General features: G+C 37.3%; 1 protein-coding gene and 1 non-coding gene across 2 annotated transcripts in view; both read right to left on the reverse strand.

The window, feature by feature from the left end:
• Window positions 1-326: 326 nt before the first annotated feature.
• LOC134794968 (torso-like protein) overlaps window positions 327-27,601 on the reverse strand; it is an 88,705-nt gene continuing 61,430 nt past the window's right edge. The window contains exons 2-8 of the mRNA XM_063766840.1: window positions 9,924-10,042; window positions 9,009-9,233; window positions 7,348-7,470; window positions 6,479-6,653; window positions 4,999-5,133; window positions 3,898-4,032; window positions 327-2,659 (exon numbers count right to left, since the gene is read on the reverse strand). Of these exons, the coding sequence (XP_063622910.1) occupies window positions 2,399-2,659; window positions 3,898-4,032; window positions 4,999-5,133; window positions 6,479-6,653; window positions 7,348-7,470; window positions 9,009-9,233; window positions 9,924-10,021 (1,152 nt within the window). The 5' untranslated portion in view covers window positions 10,022-10,042 and the 3' untranslated portion in view covers window positions 327-2,398. The remainder of the gene's footprint in view (window positions 2,660-3,897; window positions 4,033-4,998; window positions 5,134-6,478; window positions 6,654-7,347; window positions 7,471-9,008; window positions 9,234-9,923; window positions 10,043-27,601) is intronic.
• Trnal-caa (transfer RNA leucine (anticodon CAA)) lies at window positions 12,158-12,272 on the reverse strand. Its single transcript has 2 exons — window positions 12,235-12,272; window positions 12,158-12,202 (listed from the first exon to the last, which is right to left on the reverse strand). It is a non-coding gene; the product is annotated as a tRNA-Leu (tRNA).

The following is a 27,601-nucleotide window of genomic DNA, read 5'->3' on the forward strand; positions in this document are numbered from 1 at the left end:
TACCCGAGTTTGAAGTTAAGCGACTCATTTGAAGGTACGGTCAAGGACTTACTGTAAGTACCATTTCGTTTATCACTGTAACTTTAATATGAGAGCCGGCTTTCATATTGATCGAGACTGTGACATGTTAAAGTGTCATTCTATGGAACTTGCTAACTATGTAGGTAAATAAAGTCACTAGTAAATTCGTCATTCTTTGGTAATTTCAATATGGCGGTTTGTTTACATACCTACTTAGCAAGTTCCATAGAATGACACTTTAGGTACTAAGTAAATGGTAAGGAAATCAAACTCCTGATTTAATCTTAAACATGAGAATTAAACAATTTTTCAGTCATAAATCAATTTATTCCTTTAACTTTTTAATTAATTACCAAAAAATATTTACATCCGTTCCTTACTGGACTAATTAATTATAGTAATTATACATAAAAATAAATGCATTCTCAAGTTTGATCCCGCATTGCGTTACAACACTAAATTGCACGATTTGCTATCTTAGTCTATCTTTTGGACGAATATGAGAAGGAGAATCAGAAGCAAACTATTCATAATTTCAAGTATAATTTGTGATGAACGTTAGGTATATGTTAATAAAACTCTTTTTAATTATATGATTGAATGTCAGATGATGACATTGATGACTTTAAAATATTACTATAAATTGCAAAATTGTTGAATGTAGTACGTGTGCCATTTTATAGGATCAATACAAAAATAGAATAGAATGACTAAGTGTTACGTACCTGCTGTAAAATTTTAGGTATTAGAAGAATTCTATGTCAGGTTCATATACCATAATAGAGTCATTATGTTAGTTCACCGTCCAGTGCCTGTTTCCGTCCACTTGGCGTAGTTGCCACAAAGAATTGTGTATAATTTCAAGAATTGCGTATAATTTCAATATATAGGCATAAATTAAATTATACACAATTCTTTGTGGCAACTACGCCAAGTAGACGCAAACAGGCAAAGGGGGCCGATTTTTGAAATTCGTGCGTTCGATTTCGTCACTCGAAAATCGGCGGAAAACAGTGAAATGCTAATGTTTGAAATACGAGCGATAGAAATTGGGAATCGAGTGGTATTGACCACTCGTTTTCAATTCTATTAGTAGAATTCAATTGCCGGGTAATGGAGATATTATTGAACAAAATACACGAAATCGAGCGGTCGAAATTCAAAAATCTCCCCCCTGGACGGTGAACTGACGCAATGACCCTACCAAGAGTATCAAGTTATTGTTCTACCTAGACATAAAAAAAGGTTAAGTGATGTCAAGCTGTAGTTGAGCATTACCAGAAAGTAGGTACCTATTCGCAAACTATTAAGTTACAATTATTCTAAAATGTCTTCACCAACGAGTTTGAGCAAAAGCCCTATAACAATGTAATATTTCAAATCGACCAAAACATTATACTTAATTAATTTATAGGTATTTCGTATTTAGAATGGCTTAGGAGTGTTTTACTTATTCGAAATTAATTTGACAACATTAAATTACTTATAATATCTATAACTTATATTTATAAGTAGTTCGTTCAATTCACTGCGTCTACATTGTCATTTTTATATCTATAATCACATTTAATATTATATCTAATTTGTTTTTATATGTAATGCTAGGGAAAAATATAAATTCACAAATATATCGTTTATTATAGTCATTATTTGGTAAATTCGAGATTGGATCACAAAATAGGAAGATGATATTTTAAATTGTATTCCAAACATGTACCTGCGTTTAAATTTACGTCCAATTTTAGATATAAAATGAAAAAATGTTGTACTTAAACATGAAATGGCAGTTAATATGATAAACAGACATCCTTTTCTTAGCAAATTGCGCTAAAATCGAAAACGAGCATACTCATATTATCTTCAGAATAACAAGACAAAATTGTATGTAAAATTAATTTAAATTGCATAATTCCGTTTTCAATTTGGCCGGCAGCTTTTTTTAGCACCAATTTATTATTGAACTATTTTTATTTATTGCATACGTATTAAAATACATCATTCATCTTACAGTTAAAACCGTTTAACATAGTTGAATAAGCATCTATAATTAACATTGGTATATTATTTTATTGATTTTGTTTAAATAATATTAAAGGGTTGATACGCTGATATAATATTAGACTAGGCAATCTAAAATAATGATCTAAATTAATGGATTGAAAAAAAATTAAATACCTGCCATTAAAGCAACAACATATATCTTTTAAAAAACAACATGTGATAGGATAAATATTTAAAATTCAAAATACGTATCTCGATATAATAATTCAATCCGTATAATGTGTGCGTATATAAATGGCTTTATAAAAACATTCAAACCAAACTAAACGACTTTAACTGCAAACAATATTCTATAATAACCTAAAAATACCATTCATCACATATTACTCTCCCACAATTTCAAATAATTGTCTATCACCTCCTCGAACCACCGTTTCTTCCTCACATCTTTGAAGGCAGGCGATAACGTCTTCAGTTCCAACTGCAACAAGGCCTCGTTGCCCAGCAGCGAGTCCAGGTTGCGCAGGAGAGACGGCTCGCCGTGCAGTTTGAGGAGACTGGGGTACGAGAATATGTAGTAGTGCACCCGGAGACGCTTCATGGCCCAGTTTTCAACTGTTTTGTTGCCGCTGGCCACCTGGAAAAGGATAGTGTTAGCTTTTGGTTTGAATTTAGTTTTGCAAAAACTATGCGCAAAAACCTTTATTTTGAAGAATGATTAGGTACTTAATCAAAACCCGTATTAAAGGTTTCCTTTATCAATATAAAACAAAAAGTGCATAGAATATAAATTTATGTGATCTTAAATTCATTTACTGGGCAAAGTTGCGTCATCTATCTAAGTTCAATAATACCCAATTATGCGTCATGAATAAATGAGGAAAAATGCAGATGAAAGAGCCGATGACAATGGTACCTAATGATAAGATAAAAAGTTGGATGCTTAGTTTAGTCAATGGCAATGTAAAATATTAAGACACATTTTTCAATTACGACTATGATAATTTGATAAATGCACACTGAAAATATGATTGGTAGTTTCATTTGTTTAATAGAATTTATTACTCAGTTGTATCACACGTCACAGATTCAGCCAACTGGCTGATAGTGATAAAGCAAATTATATTAACACATAAATCGATAGTTGGGTTACCTCTCTCCTTGTCCGAAAGAGACACAGAAAGAAACAAGCAAAATAACATAATTTCATGTTATAATATTTTTCAAACTCGAAGGGTAGGATGACACCTGTCATCTCCATATAATTTATAACCTAAAAACGCCACATCTCGCAAAATTGTCGCATCCTACCCTTCGAGTTTGAAAGCATATAGTTATAGCATTACCGTAGCAACTTATGCTTGACGCCTACATACTTTTTCTAACAAAATTCTATCAAACAAATGAGAACAGCCGTGAGATCTAGCAACTTTGTCAACGGATGTTTGTATGTAGGCGATAACTGATAAGCTAAGCTTCATATTATGTAGGTAAGTACTCTGGAATATAGGACAACTTCTAAATCTGATATGATAGCTAAATATGTTACTAAAAAAATACACTTCGGATGGAATCAAAAAATTCTCCGTCCGCTAAAATATTTACTAAAAACTTCTTAAACTTTTTTCATTTATAAAAATATGATAAGTAAAATCTTGCATTTATGCCTTATTAGAATTTGGCTAACAGAAGTTAAGCTTATCAAATTCACTAAACATAACGACCGTATGTTACATTGCAAAGCTCATTCAATTGTATACCGTTTGAACTTGTTTGTGGCATTTTTGTTTTAATTTTACACCAGCTATTAGGTAGGCATTTATATTTAAAAAACAGTGGGCAAAGTTGCAAGCTCTCACGAAAGATGGCGATTACCTTAATCTGTCCAATATGCTTGGCATGCCAAGGCGAAAAGTAGCCCTCAAGCTCCTTCGCGGTGATATCCGCCACGCCTTTGACTTTAAGTCTCTCTTTTATCATAGAGTATGCCGTTCTAGAGAACACAAACACCTGGAGTGAGAGCATAGACAAGATTCACGATTTTTATTTTATAAAAGTTTCAAATTTGGAACGTGTACTCCGTCAGTGGGCAAAGTTGGACTGAAACTTCTTTTCGTGTTTCTTTGGTTTATAAATACGTACCTAAGTAGTTTAGGCCGAAGTATTGTGTATTACGTATATCCAACTACATCATTCATTACTTTTACCAAGTTTCACATTCGAATTTAATCATAAACTTGTAATAGTGACAACAATTTTGTGTAAGATAGAAAACACTTTTCACAAATTAGAGGTTCTATTATTGACACATTTAAAGCAACTAAATAAAGTAAAAAATCAAATAATTTCTTTGTTTATGCCACTTTTTCTCGTGATGAGTATAGCGTTGAAAATCAAGATTTTTAATTCTCATTGCTCGTACGAGTAAGTAAGTACTATTTTCTCTTTTATTACATTTTTACCTTCAATTAGGAATACAGACCCAGGCGAGAATGATAAGCGAGCTGCAAAGGTAAGAAGTAATGAAGTAATGTGATGGGTAGATATTTGAATGTCCAGGATCGAAAATGGTCAGAAAATGATGAACACAGAAAAGAAGTTTTGATGACACTTATGATCGAAATTGGAAAGCATCTTCACGAGAAATGATGATGATCCATATTTTAGAACACTTGAAGGAAAATTCTAACGTAACGATTATAAAACTATGTTACTAATTCGTTAAAATATACTCAATTCCAAAGCTGCTTTTCCAATTAGTATGATTTACCATCGAACAAGTAAATATTAACTACAGCGCCATCTTATATTACCAGTAGGAACTACTTAATAGTTCTGCTACTCACCGCAAGATGGCGCTGCCGGTCATTGTTACTTATCAGCCACACAGATGGCGCTACTAAGTCTAAGCAGTTCTTAAAGTGTTCGATAGAATTTTCCATTATTTCAAGTGCATGTAACAGCGTCCGTCCAAACCTTGACCGCGCCGATGTGTTCGGCGAAGAACGGCGAGAAGAAGTTGTTGATCTCCGCCGGCGGGATGTTAGTGACGCCTTTGGACTTGACACGGTCTTTGATACGAGAGTACACGCTCCGTGTGAACACGAATACCTGGGCATAGTCACAAAAAGGTGAGAAGTTGAAAGGATTGGGCTGGGGGCCGATTTTTGAATTTCGACCGCTCTATTTCGTGTATTTCGTTCAATAATATCTCCACTACGAGGCATTTAAATTCTACTAATAGAAATACCACTCGATTCCCAATTTCTATCGCTCGTATTTCAAAAATTAGCAATTCGCCGTTTTCGACCGATTTTCGAGTGACGAAATCGAGCGATCGAAATTCAAAAATCGGCCTCTTGAGCTATACATACAATCTCACATCGGAAAATAGGTATTAATGAATTAAGTTTTAAATAGTTTTATTGTTGGCAAATTCTTTGAACTTCTCATTATATTAAAATACATTAAGCGCCACTTGCACCATCTCACTAACCCGGGTTTAATCGGTTAAACCATTAGTGGGATGGTGCAAGTGGCGCTAAATTAAGCAAAATAAGTAGATAAATTATAAATTCAAGTAGGTACCTAAGTACCTATATACTTTCCTACCTAGATTATTTTTAATTTAAAAGTATTTCAATCTCCGTCGGGTATCATGCAGCACTTGTTTGCGGCAATCAAATATCTGAGTAAAGTACTTGTACTTACTACTTATATACTTTATTTAATATAATTAATAATTATTACTTTAGTACTCTTTGATTATCTCTAATCATTCATTCGTTTCAGTACCTATACTAAAAATAGTAAAAATCAAAGTCAAGTTAAACAAACTAGATTATCGCAAAGTTTTGAAAACAATCGTCACGTTTTCGATCACGTCCTGCATCCGTCCTGCTTACTCAATATAAGTAGGAAGGAAATGGATGTCATGTGATCAAACAGCGGTGACGACACGTGCTTTATCACGTTTGGAAAAAAATACAATTTATGGTAGGAACAATTTGATTCGTGACTTGTGATAGTTGTGATCTTCATTCAATCAGCCGTTGTTCATACAGAGTTAGACCAAAAAAAGTTTGCAGAGATTTTGATAGCCCACACAGCGCAAGTGTTATTTTAAACGTCAAACTTCTATGAAATGATGACGTATTAAATAACACTTGCACTGCGTGAGCTATCAAAATCGCTGCAGACTTTTTTTGGTCTAATTCTAATATGTACTTTCAAAATCGGCAAATTCAAAAAATGTAGGCGCGAGGGGTTGAACTTCCATAGAAAATTAGAATTTCGCGCCTTTTTCTACTGACATATCGGGTGTGCCGGTTATCGGTAGTATTACTTTTTCTATAACTTTAACTACAGAAAAAGTACTTTTACTATAAGCATTACTTTTTCTATAACTTTATCTATAGAAAAAGTAATGATTATAGTAAAAGTAGCGATATCAGACCTGATAAAGCGAGTTCCCCGTTATGTAGCTGGATATGTAATGCGAGCCATATTTCCTAATGAAGTCGGCGATGGAGACCGTGTCCCCGATGGTGGAGTCCTGGATAGCGTCGAAGACCACGTCTTCAACCGGTATGTTGGTAGGCAGGTCGCTTAGCTTGGCTGTTTCACGGTACCTGGAAGTTTATGTGAGCGTTTCTTTTATTTTTTCCCATTTTTAAATATTGTGATTTTTTTGCCACTTTTGTGTTATTTCTACTCAGAATCACGAGCTCTTTCGATACTAATGGGATAAAAAAATTCCCAGAGTTTTTTTCCTAATGTGTTACCATTTCCCCATATACCTACTTTGTATGGCGGTAACAAAAAGGAAATTATGAAAAATTTATGGAAATTTTAGGACACTTTTTTTTCAATTTTTTTTTTGTTTTTCCTCGAGTAGTCATGACCAGGTCCATCTTCTGGTGCCAGCTTATCGTTGAATTTTGGGACACGTATAAAATGGCAAAAAATAAAAGAAACGCTCATGTGTGGTTTATACAGAATGTAAGGTCACACTTGGAGTTGTAAGCATCCATACAATTCCATAGCTAATACTAACCAATTTGATCGGCGACGAAAATACTAGGAACGGTCGACTATTTTCGCTCCAAACTACATAATACTTATATGTACAGGTATAGAGATAGTGGATGTTGGTCACAGGTAGCCATTGCTGGCAAAAACTTTTTGAAGATTTATTTTTAGCTAATTGTCGAAAATTGGATAGATTACCTTAAATATGATTATACGTACCCTGTTTAGTATTTAGTACCTTAATTTTGGGATTTAGGACTGAAAGGATACTTGGACCAGGGGCAAGCTTAGTACCTTGAGACCCTGACGAGTACGTAGCAGTGGTCGCCCGTGATGAAGGAGGAATTGATGCCCAGGTTCCTCGCCATGATGTCCGTCGGCCAGCCCGCTGTGAATGCTCGCCATGGTCGCTCTAACCTGGAACCAATATCAATTTTTAATTTATTTGTGACACTATAAATATTACAACACTGAAGAAAGTCAAAGAAATAATACATTTAAATGCCGTTGGCAACTGTCTAAGGTTTGTATAGATGGCGCCATCATAGCTTGCCATTAAAAAATAAATTGTCACATTTCTAGAGCCACGACCACGACCAGTGAAACCTGTGTCGAAACGTCGGTAAATAAAGGTAATAAAATAAATTCGCGATTACCAGTCTTCTAGGGATTGACAGGGCAAGCTATGCTGGCGCCATCTGCTAAATACTTCGACCGGCCAACCCCATTGCCACAAAGTGACCCTCAATTCAGCGTGGTGCTGAGTTTTTACCTAGCGCTGTCTTCAATTAAGGTGAGGTCATTATGAGTAGGTGACACTTAAAAAAACATAACGATAAAGTATTGTTAGTAGGTATTTGGTAGATTCCCTAGCTTGAAAACCGAAAGGCAAAAGAGCTGGGTCAATGCTAAGAAAATGACTCGTTTTATTTCACTGCACTAGCCGAGTATGCTGTGCTATTTCCAAAACAGAGTCTTCGGTTCGGTTCGGCTTCGCTCTCGTACCAGAATTTCTCGGTACCTACCTACGAAACATTGTTGTCCGTCGAAACTGCAATCAACGGTCCTTCAACTTCAAATACTACAATCATAGTTGCAAATATAATTCACAGAATTTCACAATGACCGCAAATCAATAGCAATCATTACAAAAGGATCGATCGATTCAATTTTCATTTTCACAACATTTGCCTTCGATCCAGAAGGGCTTAATTTACTTGTTTTATACAAGACCTTACGCATTACCTCTTTTATCGGCGCGAATGTGTTTTATTCGATTTAGTAATGAAGTTCATTTCAACCAAGTATGGAAGCGTTATAAACATCACGAATATCAATCGACAAAGCAGTAGATGTTTATGAAATATCTAAATCCTGTTTAACAACACTACACAACAGTCTAGTCTAGTATAACAACAGTTATGCTAGTTATAATCTTCTAATAGCGACACTCTTAAATGATCATTGGTGAACCTTATGTTTTGGCAATAAGGTATACCTACGAATTGACAGTTAAAGTGTGGACGAACGGTTCAATAGGAAGTCTTAGTTAGCAAACAAACCGCTACTTGTTTTGGTTACCTCAATAGTTTACCTCATAAATAGGACTAGACATAGATAGAAGTGCAGCGTGTAATAGCGTGTAATAACAGACAATTAACAGTGCACAGTGAAGTGAATATAATCTTCGAGAAAACCTGACTGAATTGGTACTTAACTTAATTAACTTACCTCGTTCGGTATCGGTTCATCAACAGTGCTGGAGTTAGACCAAGAAAAGTCTGCAGCGATTTTGATAGCCCACGCAGTACAAGTATTATTTTAAACGTTAAACTTCTATGAAATTATGACGTATAAAATAACAATTGCACTGCGTGGGCTATCAAAATCGCTGCAGACTTTTCTTGGTCTAACTCTAGCGGTTTTTAAGACCTGAGGAAATCTGTCAACCTTACCTCTCAAAACTAAAATCCCTAAAGTACGCCTGCAACAACTGCTTCAGGTTATCGCAGAACTCCATATGGAAGTCTCCGTCGAACAGGGTCTTGGCCTGCCGCGGCTTCGGCGCCACAGAGAGACGCTCCACGTCTCTGAACACGCTGACGGTGGGCTCTCGGAACACCCAGCCTTCTGTGTCGTTGCGGGGGACCACTCGCATGCATATGCTGAGGTAGCCATATCTGAAACGTGAGGTTTTGATGTCAATTTATTAAGTTTTGGAGGGTGAGCTATAGGCAGACATTTGTTGTGATAAGGCAGTTTTTAACAAACCATTAATAATTAACTGATTTAAACTTTCACGATTATTAAACATTATCAAACTGCACAACGGGACTTAATCGCGTATTTAAGTTTTAAGATCTCATCCACATGGAATCCAGTCATTAGTAAATGTAAGCGGAAACGAATATCGACAGTCGATAAATCGAATATCGTTAGTGTTGTGTGTCGACAGAGTGACATCCCTAGTGCGCAAAACGTTCAAACTGATAAACAAGACCAAGTGCGGGTAGTTCGAAAAACTCGCGCGGCTAGAAGATGTTGATGTCAACTTGAGCCAGTCTTCTCCGAGACCACGGGGACAACGCCGTCCTCGAAACGTCGGAGGTAAATCTTAAAACTTAAATACGCGATTAAGTCCCGTTGTGCAGTTTGATAATGCATTAATAATTAATCTCTTCATTTCTGTAATTTTGACATTTGTGTTTGTTAGAAAGATACCACATGTAACAGAGGTTTGCTGAATCTTATAAATAATATATTGGCTGCCCTGCCGACGCCGAACTCGGAGTAGCGTGGCGGCGCAAAAGACCGCTAGCCATAAGTTCGATACGTACCTCAATTTTCGTAACCTCATTATTGTGTCTTACCTCATAAATATATTGATGGCCTTGCCAACGCCGAGCTCGGAGTCCAGCGTGGCGGCGCAAAGGGCTACCGCCAGCAGCGCGGTGAGGCCCCGCAACATGCCACACGACGATGGGACCGCCTGCAAAAAACAAAAAAGTATTAGAATTGTTTGTGTCACACCACGCCTCCTGAAAGTAAAACGCAAAAGGCTTAGGCCACTAAACAACAAAGTACTAAGTATAACACTTTAAACTCTCGCGTTTTGTACACATATTTTATTACACAAACGGGTCTACCGCGATGGATACATATCAGAATACCGAAAATCGATTTACCTAATGTTGAATCACCTATGCTCGTTTCACCTATTTTTTTAAATACCTAATGATCAATTGCTCAGCACAGGGAGGATTGGAAAGGGAGAGGGGAGGCCTTTGCCCAGCAGTGGGACACACACATAGGCTAATAAAATAAAAAAAATATCAATTAAGTTAAGCTCATAACACCTAATGAACGAATTACCTATTGCACGTTTCAGCTACAACTGGCTTTCCTAAGCTCATCATACCTATGGTCGATTGTTTTACCTAATACTCGAAATACCTAAAGCTAATATACCTAATACACGAAACACCTAATGTTGATATACCTAATGCACGAAATACCTAAACTCGGTATACCTAATGATCGAATTACCTAAAGTTAACACACCTACTGCACGAATTACCTAATGATCGAATTACCTAAAGTTAACATACCTAATGAACGTAATACCTAAATTCGATACACCTAATGCACGAAATACCTGAAGTCGATGAACTTAATGAACGAAATACCTAAAATCAAAAATATTATTATGGTTCAGTAGAATATTATTAGGACATACAACATTTGGTATATTTTTTTTAGCCAAATCATTCAATTGGCTTACTATTTTTTATTATAATATAAGGTCTAGTCATTTGACAGAGTCGAGATAGGTGCGACGACGAGCAAAGCGAGGAGGAGCGTGTTAGGTTAACTGCGACCAAACAGTGCCAAAACCGACTTTTATTTCATCGTCATGATGTTAACTTACAAAAATTGAATTTTTGATAAGATAAGAAAAGATAACTAATTTTGTATTAGACTTACGAAATCATTCTACTACCTAAAAAGTAGCGTTTCAAAAAGTGTATTTTTAAGTTGTTATCCAAACAAACAGTTTCTACTGTAAGGTTGGGAAATCATACCATTTATTGGGTGGAGTTGCCACTTGATCATTCGGCAAAATGATATGAATTTTGTGCTAGGTATGTAGACTTTAGGTATTCCGTGCATTAGGCATATCGACAGGTTTAACAGTTTTAGGTATTTTGTCCATTAGGTAAATCAAGTTTAGGTACATCGTTCATTAGGTATATCAGCTTTAGGTGTATCGTCCTTTAGGCATATCAGGTATAGGTGATTCGTGCATTAGGTATGCTTTAGGTGAAACGTGCAGTAGGTAAAACGTGCATTAGGGGCTATTCATAAATTACGTCATTTCAAATTAGGGGGGGGGGGGGTCTGGACATCGGATGACGGTAGCATGAAGTAGGAGGAAATGGGGTCATTTGAAGCATGATTTTTGGATGATTATAGGGGGGGGGGGTCAAAAATCGTCAAAAATCGATGACGTAATTTATGGACAGCCCCTTAGGTGTTTAGTCCATTAGGTTATTTGAGCTTAGGTATTATAAACTTAGGTCAGTCAATGTTTAGGTAAAATGATCGATAGGTAATTTAAAAATAATTAGGTGAATCAAGCATAGGTGATTCAACATTAGGTAAATAAGTTTTCGGTATTCTGATATGTAACCACCGCGATATAATTTCATACCGTCTTTCCGTGACCACAGCTGGTGCAATTCAGCTGAAACGTCGGAATTTAAGGTAAAAACAATGAAATTATATCGCGGTAGACCCGTTTGTGTAATTAAATAAAGTACATACCTACTAAGTTTAAGTATATAACTTACACTCTTCGAAACCGAAAAAAAAACTAAATGTTAATAAACAAATGAGACTAACTTGTGTACAGTCAAGTGTAAAAATATGGGTACTATAACTTCGCAAAAATATGTCCCATAGTTCTTAATAAATAAATAAAAAAAATATTCGCTGACATAAGACTGGGACATATTTTTGAGTATGATGTGTACACCCATATTTTTACATGATATAAACTGAACATAATATTAAAAAAATGCAAAAACAAAAAAGCAAAAAGTATTGTCAGAAGTGGGATTCGAACCCACGCCCTCAAAGAGGACCAGAACAGCTCATACCCGTACTACGGGCAAGGTAAACCTTGAGTCTGGCGCCTTAGACCGCTCGGCCATCCTGACAGTTGCGGTAGAGCTCGAAATTAGCCAACACGTTCGCGCGCAATAGTTTACACGTCGTTACGATAGATGGCGTTAGTAGTTATAAACTGATTAGCCGAGTAGCACTTTTTTTTGTCGTTTGTGTTGAATGATGTAACTTTATAATTCGTTCTCATATCACGTTTATCTGATATGGACTAGAATACTAAGTGTGAGAATATTTAATAGAATATTATTGTTCGAAATTATACTGCACTGTTTATTACCAAACAAAACCACAAACGAAACATTTTCGTCATAATATTTCGACCATAGTAATACTTTAATCGGGTTTCATGAGATATATTTGGGCAAGTACACAGTAATTACGAATGGACTCATTGATAAAGTGGCCATGCACTTTTGCAGCTGCGTGTAGGTATATCTAAATTAAACTAACTATAACTACTAATTAAAACTAAACTTAATACAAAGACCAAGATCACCCTAATGGTACTCCCACACTGTCAGTTATTAACATTTTGTAAATTTTGTGATAGGGTCAACGGACAACATAATAAAACACTATAAATACTATCATGTCACATTATGTTATATGTATATTTATGTAACGTTATATAACAGTCTTACGTGTCCCACTGCTGGGCAAAGGCCTCCCCCCAATTTCTCCACATATCTCTTTCCAATGCTGGCCACTCCTTCAAAAAGGAGTCTAGTTCATCCCGCCATCGCCGACGGGGTCTGCTAGATCTCCGATTTGAGTTTTCGGGCTCCCACTCTGTAGCATTTTTACCCCACAACTCATTCGGCATTCGGCAGGCGTGACCAGCCCAGTCCCATTTTAGCTTGGCCGCCTTCCGAGCTACATCGACGATTTGGGTTTTGGAGCGCAGCGTGGTGTTTCGGACTCGATCAACCAATTTGACACTTAATATGATACGCTCCATAGCTCGTTGTCAAACCCCAATAATAATATAACAGTCAGTGTAGGAGCACCATTAGGACCCTTTTTGTTCGATACGACACATATGAATGTGTCTGTGAATGAATGAATGAATGTGTGTGTGTGTGAATGAATGAATGTGTGAACAAAAAGACTAGATACAGCAGTTGCAACTGCACAAATGCAATCTAACCCCACCGGCGCCAGAATCGATTGTCCACTTGAACCAATCAAATAGTCATCTGATTATAAATTGGCTAAGTGCGAGTCGGACTCGCTCACTCGGTATACCTACTTTATTAAGGCTCAGTAGGTTCGTATTATAAGTACCCACTTTAAGGCCCTGTAGGTTCGTGTTCTTCTATCTATCTCACTGAGCGAAAGCGTGAGCGAAATGAATGTGCGTGCTCGGGACCGCGGATATCATGTTTTTAAATTTTTAATTTTTCGTGTTTTAATAATAAAAAAAAGTAATCGCAGAGTTCCCTCAAGCATAATATGGCTCATTTTTTGAAATTAGTAATTTTCATATTTGTCGTTTTTGTGCAAAATTTTTAATATTTTTTTAAAGTGCATTTGAGACCTATGTTCTATCGAGCGAAAGTCAAAAACTCAGGATTCGAATCGCTGAAGTCCCTAGAGTGGCCTAGAGAAAGACCTCAAGATTGCTAATAAAATTTTTGGTAATCGTACTGTAATCTAAAAAGCGCTACGACTTTTCAAAAACTCCGTTCTCTGAGCTCAGCTGAGGTTTTATATAACTACTAGCAAAAAGAATAGATAGTATAGAGGGGTCCTGTCATTGTAAATTTTGTAGTCACTGTAAATTTACTGCCATCTATCAACACACGACTAAAACTCAAAATGAAAACGTATAAAGTTATCAAAAAATGTATATATATGGATAAATGAATTTATAATTTTTATATCATTTTGATCCATGTTCATTCATTGATATCTATGTGTTAAAATTGTTAAATATGAAACGGTGTCGTCACGCCATCTAGCCGAGGATAGGCTAAAGGTGTGTGCGCCACCTATTCGAGAATGACTTTTACTTGAATTCCGAGGCACGTTTTTTCCTTAGACTTTATTCGTCTTATACGAAGTTACATATGTCTTTGCTACTAGTATAGGGTGATTCAATTAGTTGGTAGGTAAACAAACTGCCTTAAAATGTCTGAAGATCCCATCAAGATGTATTTAGTAACACACTGTTCTGAAGTTTAGTTCCGGCACAGATGGAACCGCGAGTAAATATGGCGACAGATTACCGACTCGAATGCTGAATGGCCGGTGACCACAGCCCTTGGCCTACTTGCCGATAGCAACAAATCTAATTATAGAAACGCAACCAAACGTTTACAAACTTTATTGTAGCTAACATAGATAGTTTAAACTAGTAAAAATGTTATCATAGGTTGGGTCAAAATTGTTACCTGCTGAATGCTGAATGGGTCCTACGGGACACTATGTCAGATGGCAACTGGGATAAAAAGGAGATGGTGGGTCGACTTCTATGCATTTTGATGGTGAGAAAATACTACGAATCAATTGTACCTATGATGACTTAATGAACCCTAATCCATTTATTCGCAAAAAATAGGAATTAACCTGTATTTTGTCTATATCAAATACTTAATTAAAAATGTCAAATTTTAAACGTTAATCAATGGCTTATTAGATTAGAAAAATGTTTATGAATAACGACATATTATGACAGTCAAGTCATGTCAAGTGTAAAAATATGTCCTTACTGAAAAATATGTCCCATGGTTCTTAATTCGCTGAGATAAGAGGTAATGGGACATATTTTTCAGTATGATAAGTTCACCCATATTTTTACACATTTGACTGTACAACACTATAGGAACGTATACGTTTATTTCGAAGTCTCACTTATACTAAACTTAGTCGTTTACACGATCCACTGGCGATGCACCATGAAGCCATGAAGTATGAAGTAAGCCAAGGTTCGCATTTGGCACGCTGAACGCTGAATAAATCACGTAATTGAGCAACCTACTATCAAGCCGGATTACAATTTTTACAACTATATTATATTGATTTTATATTGATTAATTAGTTGTACTGGGCATTTTCCACAAATCGACAATCATTTGTGCCTATTTTGCGTGAAAACGAGGTAGCACTACGCTGGCCACCCCAGCTCCTCCATGAAACCTAGCAGTGTTCAGGTTGCTAACTGCCTTGCTAACAGTGTGATACATTTTCATTTTATATTGGTACGATACATTATTATTCTGTAGGCGCTCGCACCCATAAGTATGCGAACACACTCACATACTCAGAGACGCACACACGCAGCAACACACATCAAATCAATGACAGATCTTCTGAATCTGAATGCCGCTCCGAGCGTCATGCTCGTGGCGTCATTGATATCACAATTATTTTATGGTTTTATGCATTTTACTGCGTTATTTTCGGTATCGCCTTAAGGCATGTACATCTTAGGTACATGTTCAAACAAAAATATGACAGCTTTACGGTATGTAATTCACTATTGAATACAATTTTTTTTCATTTAGTCTTTAAAAAGATTTTCGGGTGGATTTTTGTTTTGTTGTCTTTTTTTGACAGAAAATGCGAACTCTAAATAGAGTTCCCTATTCTGTATATATAAGTGCAATTTTATCGTATGTTCTACAGAATCTTTCGTTGAATAACGAAAACGTGCGGTATTTTCTTAACTCAACGAAAAATGATATAAATATGAACTTATGTATACTCTGTATCTTTAGGTATGTAAATAAAAGTAAACAAACAATTTGTACATTTTCGGGTAGTTATAACATTTATTGGTTAACCAACCAAATACAAAACCGTCTGGATCTGTCACTGAACGACCTGACTTTAACCTACTTTATTTGATCATGTAATGTTTTCATCTACCCTCAACTGGCTTTAGGAGCCATTTGAGGGTAGATTTTGTTTACTTTTATTTAAATAGGTACCTAAAGATACAGACTATAGGTAGGTATATTTTTTTGTCCCAAATAGGGATTTCGTATTTATTCAGCCCAGAAAAATTTATTAAAAAAAGTAATAAAATAAAACTATAGGTATATAATTTTTAGGGTTCCGTACCCAAAGGGTAAAACGGGACCCTATTACTAACGCTACGTCTTACGTAAGCGAAAAACTCGCGACGGCGGCGCGGCGCGGCGCGGCGCGGCGCGGCGAGGAAGAAACAAAACGTTGATACGTATAGGTGTGTCCTACTCACACATGAGCGATTTAGACGCGAAGCGGCGCGGCGCGGCGCGGCGCGGCGCGGCGCGGCGAACGCGCGGCGAACACGCGGCGCGGCGCGGCGCGGCGCGGCGCGGCGAGGTGAAACAAAACGTTGATACGTATAGGTGTGTCCTACTCACACATGAACGCGGCGAAGGCGCGGCGCGGCGCGGCGGCCTTGTCCGACTAGGGAGACACTCCACGATCGCCATGGCCGCACGCAGACACGGTTTTTAGTAAATTCGTATTTAAATTATGAGTAAACTGTGTCTTTATGTGGTTACTTGCATAAAGTAAGTGCAGCGTTCTTCGTTGTCTAAAATTTTGGTTTACTGGGATTTTGAATTGGCACCGCCATCAAAAACAAGTACACAATTACCCGGGTGGTTATTAATTTGCTTATTAGGTACTAGCTTTTGCCCGCGACTTCGTCTGCGTGGAATTAGTAATTTTTAAACAAATCTGCTTTTTATTACTTCCTTCTTTTCGCCCCCAAAATGGATGACTAATTACAATTAGTCAAAAATGCGAACTTTCTTTATTTGTAACGAAATTAAGATATTATTTTCTTTTATTTATTAATTAATTTTGACGTGATAACGTCTTATAAATCGATGAACACCGGTAGCATGCACGAAAAAGTGTCACGTTGTGGACAAATCTCCATGGTAACTTTGTGGACAGATCTCCATGGTAACGTTACGTAATGTAATGGTAATGTTTTCTTATGACGTTATCACGCAAAATTATCGTCCGTAAACCGACTTTACAGACAACCATATTTTTCTATCTTAACATCACTTCCACCTCCACTCCAACTTGGAGGTTCGAGAAGTTGAAGAAGTTGGAGAAGCTGTAGAAGTTGGAGAAGTTGATAAAGTTGAATAAGTTGGAGAAGTTGAAGTTGGACAATTTAAAGTTGGAGAAGTTGGACAATTTGAAAAAGTTGAAGAAGTTCGAGTTGGAGAAGTTGAAGTTGAATTTGAAGAAGTTGGAGAAGTTGAGTCGAAGAAGTTGAAAAGGTTGGAGTAGTCGAATTTGAAGAAGTTGGAAAAGTTGAAGTTGAAGAAGTTGAAAAGGTTGGAGTAGTAGAAGTTCAAGAAGTACGAGAAGTTGAAGTTAAAGAAGTTGGAGATGTCGAAGTTGAAGAAGTTGAAGAATTTCGAGTTGGAGAAGTTGAAGTTGAAGAAGTTGAAAAGGTTGGAGAACTTGAAGAAGTTGAAGTCTAAGAAGTAGATGTTGAAGTTGAAGAAGTGGGAGAAGTTGAAGTTGAAGAAGTTGAAGTTAAAGAAATTGGAGAAGTCGAAGTTGAAGAAGTTGAAGTTGAAGAAGTAGGAGAAGTTGAAGTTAGAGAAGTTGAAGAAATTGAAAAGGTTGGAGAAGTTGAAGTAGAAGAAGTTGGAGAAGTCGAAGTTGAAGTTGAAGTAGGAGAAGTTGAAGTTAGAGAAGTTGAAGAAATTGAAAAGGTTGGAGAAGTTGAAGTTGGAGAAGTTGAAGAAGTTGGAGAAGTTGAAAAAGTTGAAGCAGTTAGAGTTGGAGAAGTTGAAGTTGAATTTGAAGAAGTTGGAGAAGTTGAAGTTGAAGAAGTTGAAAAGGTTGGAGAACTTGAAGAAGTTGAAAGGTTGGAGAAGTTAAAGTTGAAGAAGTAGAAGATGTTGAAGTTGAAGAAGTGGGAGAAGTTGAAGTTGAAGAAGTTGAAGTTAAAAAAGTTGGAGAAGTCGAAGTTGAAGAAGTCGAAGATGAAGAAGTAGGATAAGTTGGAGGAGTTGAAAAAGTTGAAGCAGTTCGAGTTGGAGAAGTTGAAGTTGAATTTGAAGATTTTGGAGAAGTTGAAGTTGAAAAGATTGGATAACTAGAAGAAGTAGATGTTGAAGTTGAAGAAGTGGGAGAAGTTGAAGTTGAAGAAGTTGAAGTTAAGGAAGTTGGCGAAGTCGAAGTTGAAGAAGTTGATGTTGAAGAAGTAGAAGTTGAAGTTAAGGAAGTTGGCGAAGTCGAAGTTGAAGAAGTAGAAGTTGAAGTTAGAGAAGTTGAAGAAATTGAAAAGGTTGGAGAAGTTGAAGTAGAAGAAGTTGGAGAAGTCGAAGTTGAAGTTGAACTAGAAAAAGTTGAAGTTAGAGAAGTTGAAGAAATTAAAAAGGTTGGAGAAGTTGAAGTTGGAGAAGTTGAAGAAGTCGGAGAAGTTGAATTTGAAGTTGAAGAAGTTGAAAAGGTTGGATAACTGCAAGAAGTAGATGTTGAAGTTGAAGAAGTGGGAGAAGTTGAAGTTGAAGAAGTTGAAGTTAAAGAAGTTGGAGAAGTCGAAGTTGAAGAAGTTGATGTTGAAGAAGTAGAAGTTGAAGTTAGAGAAGTTGAAGAAATTGAAAAGGTTGGAGAAGTTGAAGTAGAAGAAGTTGGAGAAGTCGAAGTTGAAGAAGTAGGAGAAGTTGAAGTTAGAGAAGTTGAAGAAATTGAAAAGGTTGGAGAAAATGAAGATGGAGAAGTTGAGGAAGTTGGAGAAGTTGAAGTTAAATTTGAAGAAGTTGAAGTTGAAGAAGTTGAAAAGGTTGGAGAATTTGAAGAAGTTGAAAGGTTGGAGAAGTTGAAGTTGAAGTGGGAGATGATGAAGTTGAAGAAGTGGAAGAAGTTGAAGTTAAAGAAGTTGGAGAAGTCGAAGTTGAAGAAGTTGAAGTTGAAGAAGTAGAAGTTGAAGTTAGAGAAGTTGAAGAAATTGAAAAGGTTGGAGAAGTTGAAGTTGAAGTTTGAGAAGTTGAAGTTGGACAATTTTAAGTTGGAGAAGTTGAAGAAGTTTGAGAAGTTGAAAAAGTTGACTAAGTTCGAGTTAGAGACGTTAAAGTTGAATTTGAAGAAGTTGAAGAAGTTGAAAAGGTTGGAGAAGTTGAAGTTGAAGAAGTAGGAGATGTTGAAGTTGAAGAAGTGATAGAAGTTGAAGTTGAAGAAGTTGGAGAAGTTGAAGTTAAAGATGTTGGAGAAGTCGAAGTTGAAGAAGTTGAAAAAGTTGGAGAATTTGAAGAAGTTGGATGAATTGAAGAAGTAGGAAGATAAATAAGTTGGAGAAATTGAGGAAGTTGAAAAAGTTGAAGAAGTTAAAAAAAGTTGGAGAAGTTGAAGAAGGTGCAAAAGTGGAAGAGTTAGAGTTGGAGAAGTTGAAGTTGAATTTGAGGAAGTTGGAGAAGTTGAAGTTGAAAAGGTTGGAGTAGTCGAATTTGAAGAAGTTGAAGTTGAAGAAGTTGAAAAGGTTGGAGAACTTGAAGAAGTTGAAAAGGTTGGAGAAGTTGAAGTTCAAGAAGTAGGAGATGTTGAAGTTATAGAAGTAGAAAATGAAGAAGTTGGAGAAGTTGAAGAAGTTCGAGTTGGAGAATATGAAGTTAGAGAAGTTGAAGAAGTTCGAGTTGGAGAATATGAAGTTAGAGAAGTTGAAGAAGGAGAAGTTGAAGGACGAGTTGAAGAAGTAGGAGTTGAAGTTGAAGAAGTTGAAGTTAGAGAAGTAGAAGTTGAAAAGGTTGGAGAAGTTGAAGTTGAAGTAGGAGAAGTAGAAGTTGAAAAGGTTGAAATAGTTGAAGAAGTAGGAGAAGTTGAAGTTGAAGTTGAAAAGGTTGAAGTAGTTGAATAAGTAGGAGAAGTTAAAGTTGAAAACGTTGAAAAGGTTGAAGAAGTTGAAGAAGTAGGAGAAGTTGAAGTTAGAGAAGTTGATGAAGTTGAAGAAGTGAAAGAAGTAGGAGAAGTTGAAGTAGGAGAAGTTAAAGTTGAAGTTGAAAAGGTTGAAGAAGTTGAAGAAGTTGAAGTTGACGACGTTGAAAAGATTGGAGAAGTTCGAGTTGGAGAAGTTGAAGTTAGAGAAGTAGAAGTTGAATTGTTGAAGAAAAGGTTGTTGATTCCCCATACAAACTTCCACCCCCTTTTTCACCCCTTTAAAGAGGGATTTCTGGGATAAAAACTACCCTATGTCCTTCCCCGGGACTCAAACTATCTCTATACCAAATTTCATGAAAATCGGTTCAGCGGTTTAAGCGTGAAGAGGTAACAGACAGACAGACAGACGGACACACTTTCGCATTTATAATATTACTAGCTTTTGCCCGCGACTTCGTCTGCGTGGAATTAGTGACAGCAGCTAAAGTAGGTATGGCGCCTGGATAATTCTAATAGCAATGATTCAATTCGCGCATTGCTTGCTTCAATTATTAGGCAATTCATTAACTCTTTCAATTCCACCCCCCCTTGCACTCTCTTCAGGGATGATTACCGACATAAAAACTATCCTATGTACTTCCCCGGGACTCAAACTATCCCTATACCAAATTTCAACTAAATCGGTTCAGCGGCTTAAGCGTGAAGAGGTAACAGACAGACAGACACACTTTCGCCTTTATAATATTATATATATTTATAATATTAGTATTAATATAGTATGGATAGTATGGATTAATTACGTTTTGGCAGAAATTGGCTTTACGACGGGATAGGGACTGGACAAGGACCTATAGGGGTGGGGTCTGGTATATAAAAAAATATTTTGTGCTTTTCAGTGGGTTGGAAGGACCTCAAAAGGAAACAACGGAACCCTTATACTCCTTATAGGATCACTCGTGCGTCTGTCTGTCTGTCCGTCTGTCACAGCCTATTTTCTCGGAAACTACTGGACCAATTAAGTTGAAATTTAGTACACATATGTACATTAGTAACTTAAAGATGGACATGTTTTTTTTATAATTTTAAAATACATAGGTTCGAAGTTATTTAAGAAAATAGCCAAAAAATGACCATTTATCTCCAAAACTACTGGGTCTAAAATTTTGAAAAAAAAATATAAGTACAAAATAGTTTTTTACCTATAGATGACAGGAAAACCTATTAGAAATGTGAAGTCAAGCGGGAGTCGGAATTATGTACGGAACCCTAGAAACGCGAGTCTGACTCGCACTTGGCCGGTTTTTTTAAAGAAATTATATTAAGTTATTTTGCTTTTATGTTTGTTTTTTTTAATTGATTTATTTATATTTTTACTTTTTTATTTCGTTTTATTTATTTTTGTCTCATTATGACGATCGATTGATCTTGCTGCGCGCACGTAATACAGGGACCCACTCCCTCTCCCACTCGCACTCGCACTCGCACTCTCAATCCCACTGAAAACCGCATCAAAATCACGGACAAACATACATACATAAATACATACCGGTCAAACTGAGAACCTCCTTTTTTTTAAGGCGGTTAAAAACCAAAGTAGTTGCTCTTTTCTGTGAGCTGTAACTTCGCAATTAGCTTAAAAAAATTAAAATAATGACATAAATTACTTTGCCGAATCTTTATTACAGCGAACTCAGAATAGTCGTAAGTGCCATAGACGCTACTGGAGTTAAGTCTTTTATGCCAATTTCCGCGAATTTGAATATTTTTTAGTTTTGTGCCTATAGATTACAGGAAAACCTATAAAGAAATCAAACGGGAGTCGACTAATCAAATCATAGCCGGTAATTCTATATACGCAACGCCTCTAGCCGCGTCATATTCGCGTCTAAAAATCAAATGGATTGATCGCGCCCGTTCCGCGCCGCGCCGCGCAGCCGCCGCGCCGCTTCGCCATCGCGTCAAAATCGCTCACCTAGGACACTTCCATATGCAACAACGGTTTGTTTTTTCCGTGCCGCGTCTCGCCGCGCCGCCGCCGCGCCGCGCCGCGCCGCGCCGCGCCTCGCCGCCCGACATTCGCGTGCAAATCGCGCCGCGCCGCGTTCGCAACGAGATCGCTTACGTAGGACACTTCTATGGGCATCAAAGGATTGATTTAGCCGCGCCGCGCCGCGCCGCGCCGCGTTCGCGCGTTGTTCGCCTACGTAAGACGTAGCGTTAGACTCCGCTGTCCGTCCGTCCGTCTGTCACCAGGCTGTATCTCACGAACCGTGATAGTAGACTGTTGCCGCTATAACAACAAATACTAAAAAGTACGGAGCCCTCGGTGAGCGAGTCCGACTCGCACTTGTCCGGTTTTTTTTAATCAAAATCTGACGAAAGGAATCGACAACAAAACAAAAATCGGGGTGTTTAAAAGATTTACACGATCCGCCGACGATTCTTGAAGATGTAAGCCAAGGCTCTCAGTTACAAGCTGAATGAACAATAATAATGTAGCAATGGCAACCGTTTACAATCGGGTGCCGCGCTCGTGCCGCCAGTTGTCGTGAGTTATTTACTGGCATTTAAAGATTCATTGATTGTAAGTAACATTCAACAACAATTCAAGTAGGTAGTAGGTACAAAGTATTAATTTCGCTTTAGGAGGAATACAATTTAAACATCTTACAAACTACTAACAAAAATTGCAAAAGTCTTACCATAAACTAAAACTATTCACAATATTCTGGAATCCCCAAGGAAAGAGGAAACGTTGCCGTCCAAAACAGACCTGGCGCCGGACTATTGTTGCAGAGGCGAAGGCTATCGGGAAGACTTGGAGCGAACTCAAGCACGAAGCTCAAGACCGATCCAGATGGCGGCGCACTGTGGACGCCCTCTGCCCCACCTAGGGGACATAGGACAATAAGTCAAGTCATTCACAATATTCGCCCCGCGCCGCTACAGATGCAAAAGAGCTCATCACTCTGTCATCACGCTCGCCGCGTTGCCACGTTGAACCGCGATGGACAACCTTTGCATAAGGAAAGACCCGGAGCGAGGGCCAAGACCACTCTCAATCGTCTGCCCACTTACCCAATAAAAGACTAACAGATAATAAAAGACCAAGAAGTACAAAGTAGTGTAAATTGTGCGTATTGCACCCAAACTATGTATTGCACGTCACATACATGTGTGGGGTATTAAATGAAAGCTGATACCACATTTGACTCTTACATTAAAGAAATCAAAATGATCCCAACCCAAATAACGGCGCATTTTACGCACCTTTATTTGGGTTTAACAACCAAAACAACTAAAAAGTTGGTTCACGTTGGTTGGTTGGTTGGCGTGGGTATATGTTTGTGTTGTCCTTTGTTCGCAGGTGTACACATCAAAACACTTGACATTGGCAAATTTGTGCCAACTTGTTTGGCCAGACCGCCATTAAAATAAAAGAAGAAGAAGATTTACCAACAAAGTAGCAGTAATAAATGTCCTAATAAACCACTTAGAAACAATTACCGTCCGATTTGCAGCGTTATCTAACCGTAAAAACAAAAAGCGACTAAACAGCTGATTTAGAAGCAGTTTCTTTTTTATAGCTGCATTATCATGACAGTTCGTGTCGGTAACTACACTGTAGTGGGTAATTGGTACGAGGTTGGGTCATGAATAGAATCGATCGATAAAATAACTGTATCTTTTATAATTACTTGCAATTATTTGTCAGATTATTTTATTATTGTCTAGATAAAATTGTGAGTAGAATCAGCATCATAGGTGAGTAGAGGATGAAACGACATGCCAAATGTAGGCAATAGCCACTCTGCACCTGCAGACCTATTATGGATGGGTTATTCCACGTTACAAAATATCCGTCACTTTTTAACAGAGCGCGATTGAAAGTGACGTATACCGTTTTATCATGCTATCGCGTAGACAAGAACGACCTGCATATCCGTACTGGAATAGAGTTAGACCAAGAAAAGTCTGCGATTTTGACAGCCCACGTAGTGCAAGTGTTATTTATACGTCATAATTTCATAGAAGTTTGACGTTTAAAATAACACTTGCAATGCGTAGGCTATAAAATTCGCTGCAGACTTTTCTTGGTGTAACTATTTACTTTTCAAAATAGAGACGCATCTCAATCTCTAGTTCGCGTTCAAAAGTATCTGCCACAATCTAATCGATCTACATCTCAAAAGAAGCGTATCAGAGTGTGCGTCAAAAGTATCTACCATTCTCTAATAGCTTAACGAAAAGAGATATGTCCATTGTCCCTACATGTAAAACAATTAGCCCCAGCAGATACTTTTGAACGCGTAATGTAATGTACAAATATGTATCACTATATGGAAATAGATATTTGTTTTACAAGGGGGCAAAGTTGTTGTTTAACCGCTCGTGCTAATATTGATACCCGAGCAAGCGATAGATTCCAAAATTGAACCACAAGCGTAGCGAGCCTCAGCCTTTCCGAGCTGGTGTGGTGAAAAGTATTTGAGTGGCAGATGTTTTGGTAGTTTTGGTAAGTTGCCTGATCCGCTACTTTTCATACTGACTCTACATAGTTGTGTACCCTTTACGTACATCTATTACGTAGTATATTTGATTCGACTGACATTACAATGAGATGACAATGGTGCTTGCAAAAGGACGCTCGAGTTGACCCAGCCTTGCCCTCGCGAAACAAATTGAATTACGGCCGATTTGCGCCGGCGCAGGGCGCTCTCCGGTACACACGGCCCAATTCGAACTTTAAGATACGTCAATTAATAGATCTAGAAACGATATCAAACGATATGGATTAGATATGTCAGTGTCAAATGTGACGTTTCTTCAAACAAAAACGTCACTTTTGACACTGACACATCTAATCCAATCGTTTCTAGATCTATTAATTGACGTATCTTAAAGTTAGAATCGGGCAAACAGTGTAACGATCAAATCAACTCTCAATAATGGGTATTTCTACTACTTATCACGCTAATAACATAACAAATTTGCACAGTCGCATTCAGATATATCGGAGCCATAGTCTAATAAAACATGGTCTTCCATTCCCAGAGTGACACGGGGCTACGTCACAACAACATGGCCGCTATATATAGCGCTATCGCATATTATCATATAGCGCTGTCGCATGATGACATAAGCCCGTGTCAGTTAGGTGACCTAGAAAAGACGGGAATGGAGTACCAGGCGGAGTATATTATTATACCATGATCGGAGCGGCCAAGGTGCTTACAAATATGTGAACACAGACACACCTCTACTGTCAAGGCGCTATCAGAGGGCGTGTTCAGATATTTTTAGCGCTTAGGCCGCTACGTAGAGTATGCTTATAGTAGGGTGGGTACCTGGGTACCTGTAGTTGACATCATCATCATCATCATCATTCTAGCCTTCAGTCGCCCACTGCTGAGCATATAGGCCTCTCTCTCTTCATGATATCAAACTGAGTGAAAACTTTCAGTGACTTTGAATTTACACGTTTATAAATACAAAGTGGTAATATTGTGAGCGATCTGAATATGTTTATTTTTCCTTCTTCTAATTAGTTTTATATTTAGATCTAGAGAGTTTAAAAAATCACCTAAAACAGGTTAACACAACAAGTTGTGCAGCAGGAAGGCGCGGGCGCAGGTGCCCTAATTTAGGAACGGGGCCGTTATATAACTATACTTTCAAACTTTCTATAACTAGGTATTACTAGTATTTGATTTTATCCAGAAATATTTGAAGTGTTAAAGCACATTAAAGACCACTTGCACCGTTCACTAACCCATGGTTACTAGTACAATTTGACACTGGGTTAACGGTTTAACCGGTTAACCCCGAGTTAGTGGGATGGTGCACGTGGCGCTAAATGACTCAAAGTACATAGGTGCATATAAAAATTACAATACAGAATACATCAGCATATACCCAGTAAATACTTATATTTCGAAAATACCACTCTATCCTAAAGAAACCATATTCGCTCAGAGTGCTCAACCCAATCACAGTTACGCAAATGGCAATCAAACTTTAATAATCTAATTAACCTCAATCATATCTTCTCCATTTAAAATGGCGTAACCGCCATACTTCGCCTTAGAACTTGTGCCCTTTTGTGTGAGGGGAAACTCAAGAGCACTCGAAAGCATAATGCATTAGCAGGAACGCATTAAGATCAGTAGCATAAACAATATGATCGTTCTTGGAAGAGTTCTTCAAATTTTTTAAATACTTGCATAATGTTATTCAACTTTGCTTTTATTTTCCATTACAGTATTATATATTTTGAAGCAAGTGCACAAGCTTATTGTCTACGAGTCCCGAATTCCCGATATGTCTTTGATTTTCGAGTGCTTTCAGGTGATTAAAAGGTACCTAGGGACACAAACTAATTTGTGACCTACCATGGAACGTTTTCACAGTAAATGTCTTAATAATTTTACTTTTTAAATCAATATAATACCGATCCAACGACGTAATACCTAAGTGTGAAAATGTTTCACAGTGCGTCAGGAGTCAAAATGTTCGATAATACATTAAATGCACGACCGGTCGTTGTGGTCATCATTGTGATCACCATTGATGATGATGATGACCCGGAAGCCAGTGCCCTCTACATGGCAACGCAAGTTACATTCCTTCTATTTATAGAGGCAACAATTCCACTCCGGCCACTCCGGCACATCTGGGGGTAGCGACAGCAAAAAAACGTTTTCTAGGATAGTTAATTAAATAAAAATAAAAACTTTGGTGCCATTAATATTAAACTCTGTTTAATTTTATATGTTTTTAAAATAAGGTACCTAACGAAATACCTTGCGACCATTCAATAAAAAAGTTTATTGTTAATAAATTCAAAGTAACAAGCGTTTCTTTAAACAAATTAAAAAAAAGTTGCGTTCAGCTATCAATGCTATCAGAGGGTCAGCTCCATATGGTCATCATAATATTGCATTGTCACTGTCTTTCATAAAGTACACCAATACACTACAAAACAGTGTTGGCCGAAAGTTAATGCGAATTGAAAATGTTGGCAGTTAACCATTATAAATTGAACCTTAAACCGTAATCGTCCGTTACGGTTTAAGGTTCAATTTATAATGGTTAATGGCCAACATTTTAAATTCGCATTAACTTTCGGCCAACACTGCTACAAAATCAGGTTTGACAAAAATACACAATATATTTTATGTCAGTAATAATTTCAATATCAATTATAAACGGCCAAATCTCGTTTTAAGTAATTAAATTTCGAAAAAACGTGTCAAGAATTACCACATAATTAATATAATTACCTATTAATCAATTAACAAAATGATTGCGGTTAGACGAAATTTGATTGATTGATTCACTGATTGCAATTTAATTAAATAAATAATTTAAATGGCGCTTGCGACTGGCAAAAGTAAATTGATTCGTATCGGAGTATCGGTTTGATTAAATTCAGGCCACCAGGAACAGTCATTTTACGAAATATACAGCAACAAATTGGTCCATGTCGGTATATATTTAAATAGATTACCTACCAGTT

Source organism: Cydia splendana, chromosome 11, assembly GCF_910591565.1.
Source record: "Cydia splendana chromosome 11, ilCydSple1.2, whole genome shotgun sequence".
NCBI classification, from domain to species: Eukaryota; Metazoa; Arthropoda; class Insecta; order Lepidoptera; family Tortricidae; genus Cydia; species Cydia splendana.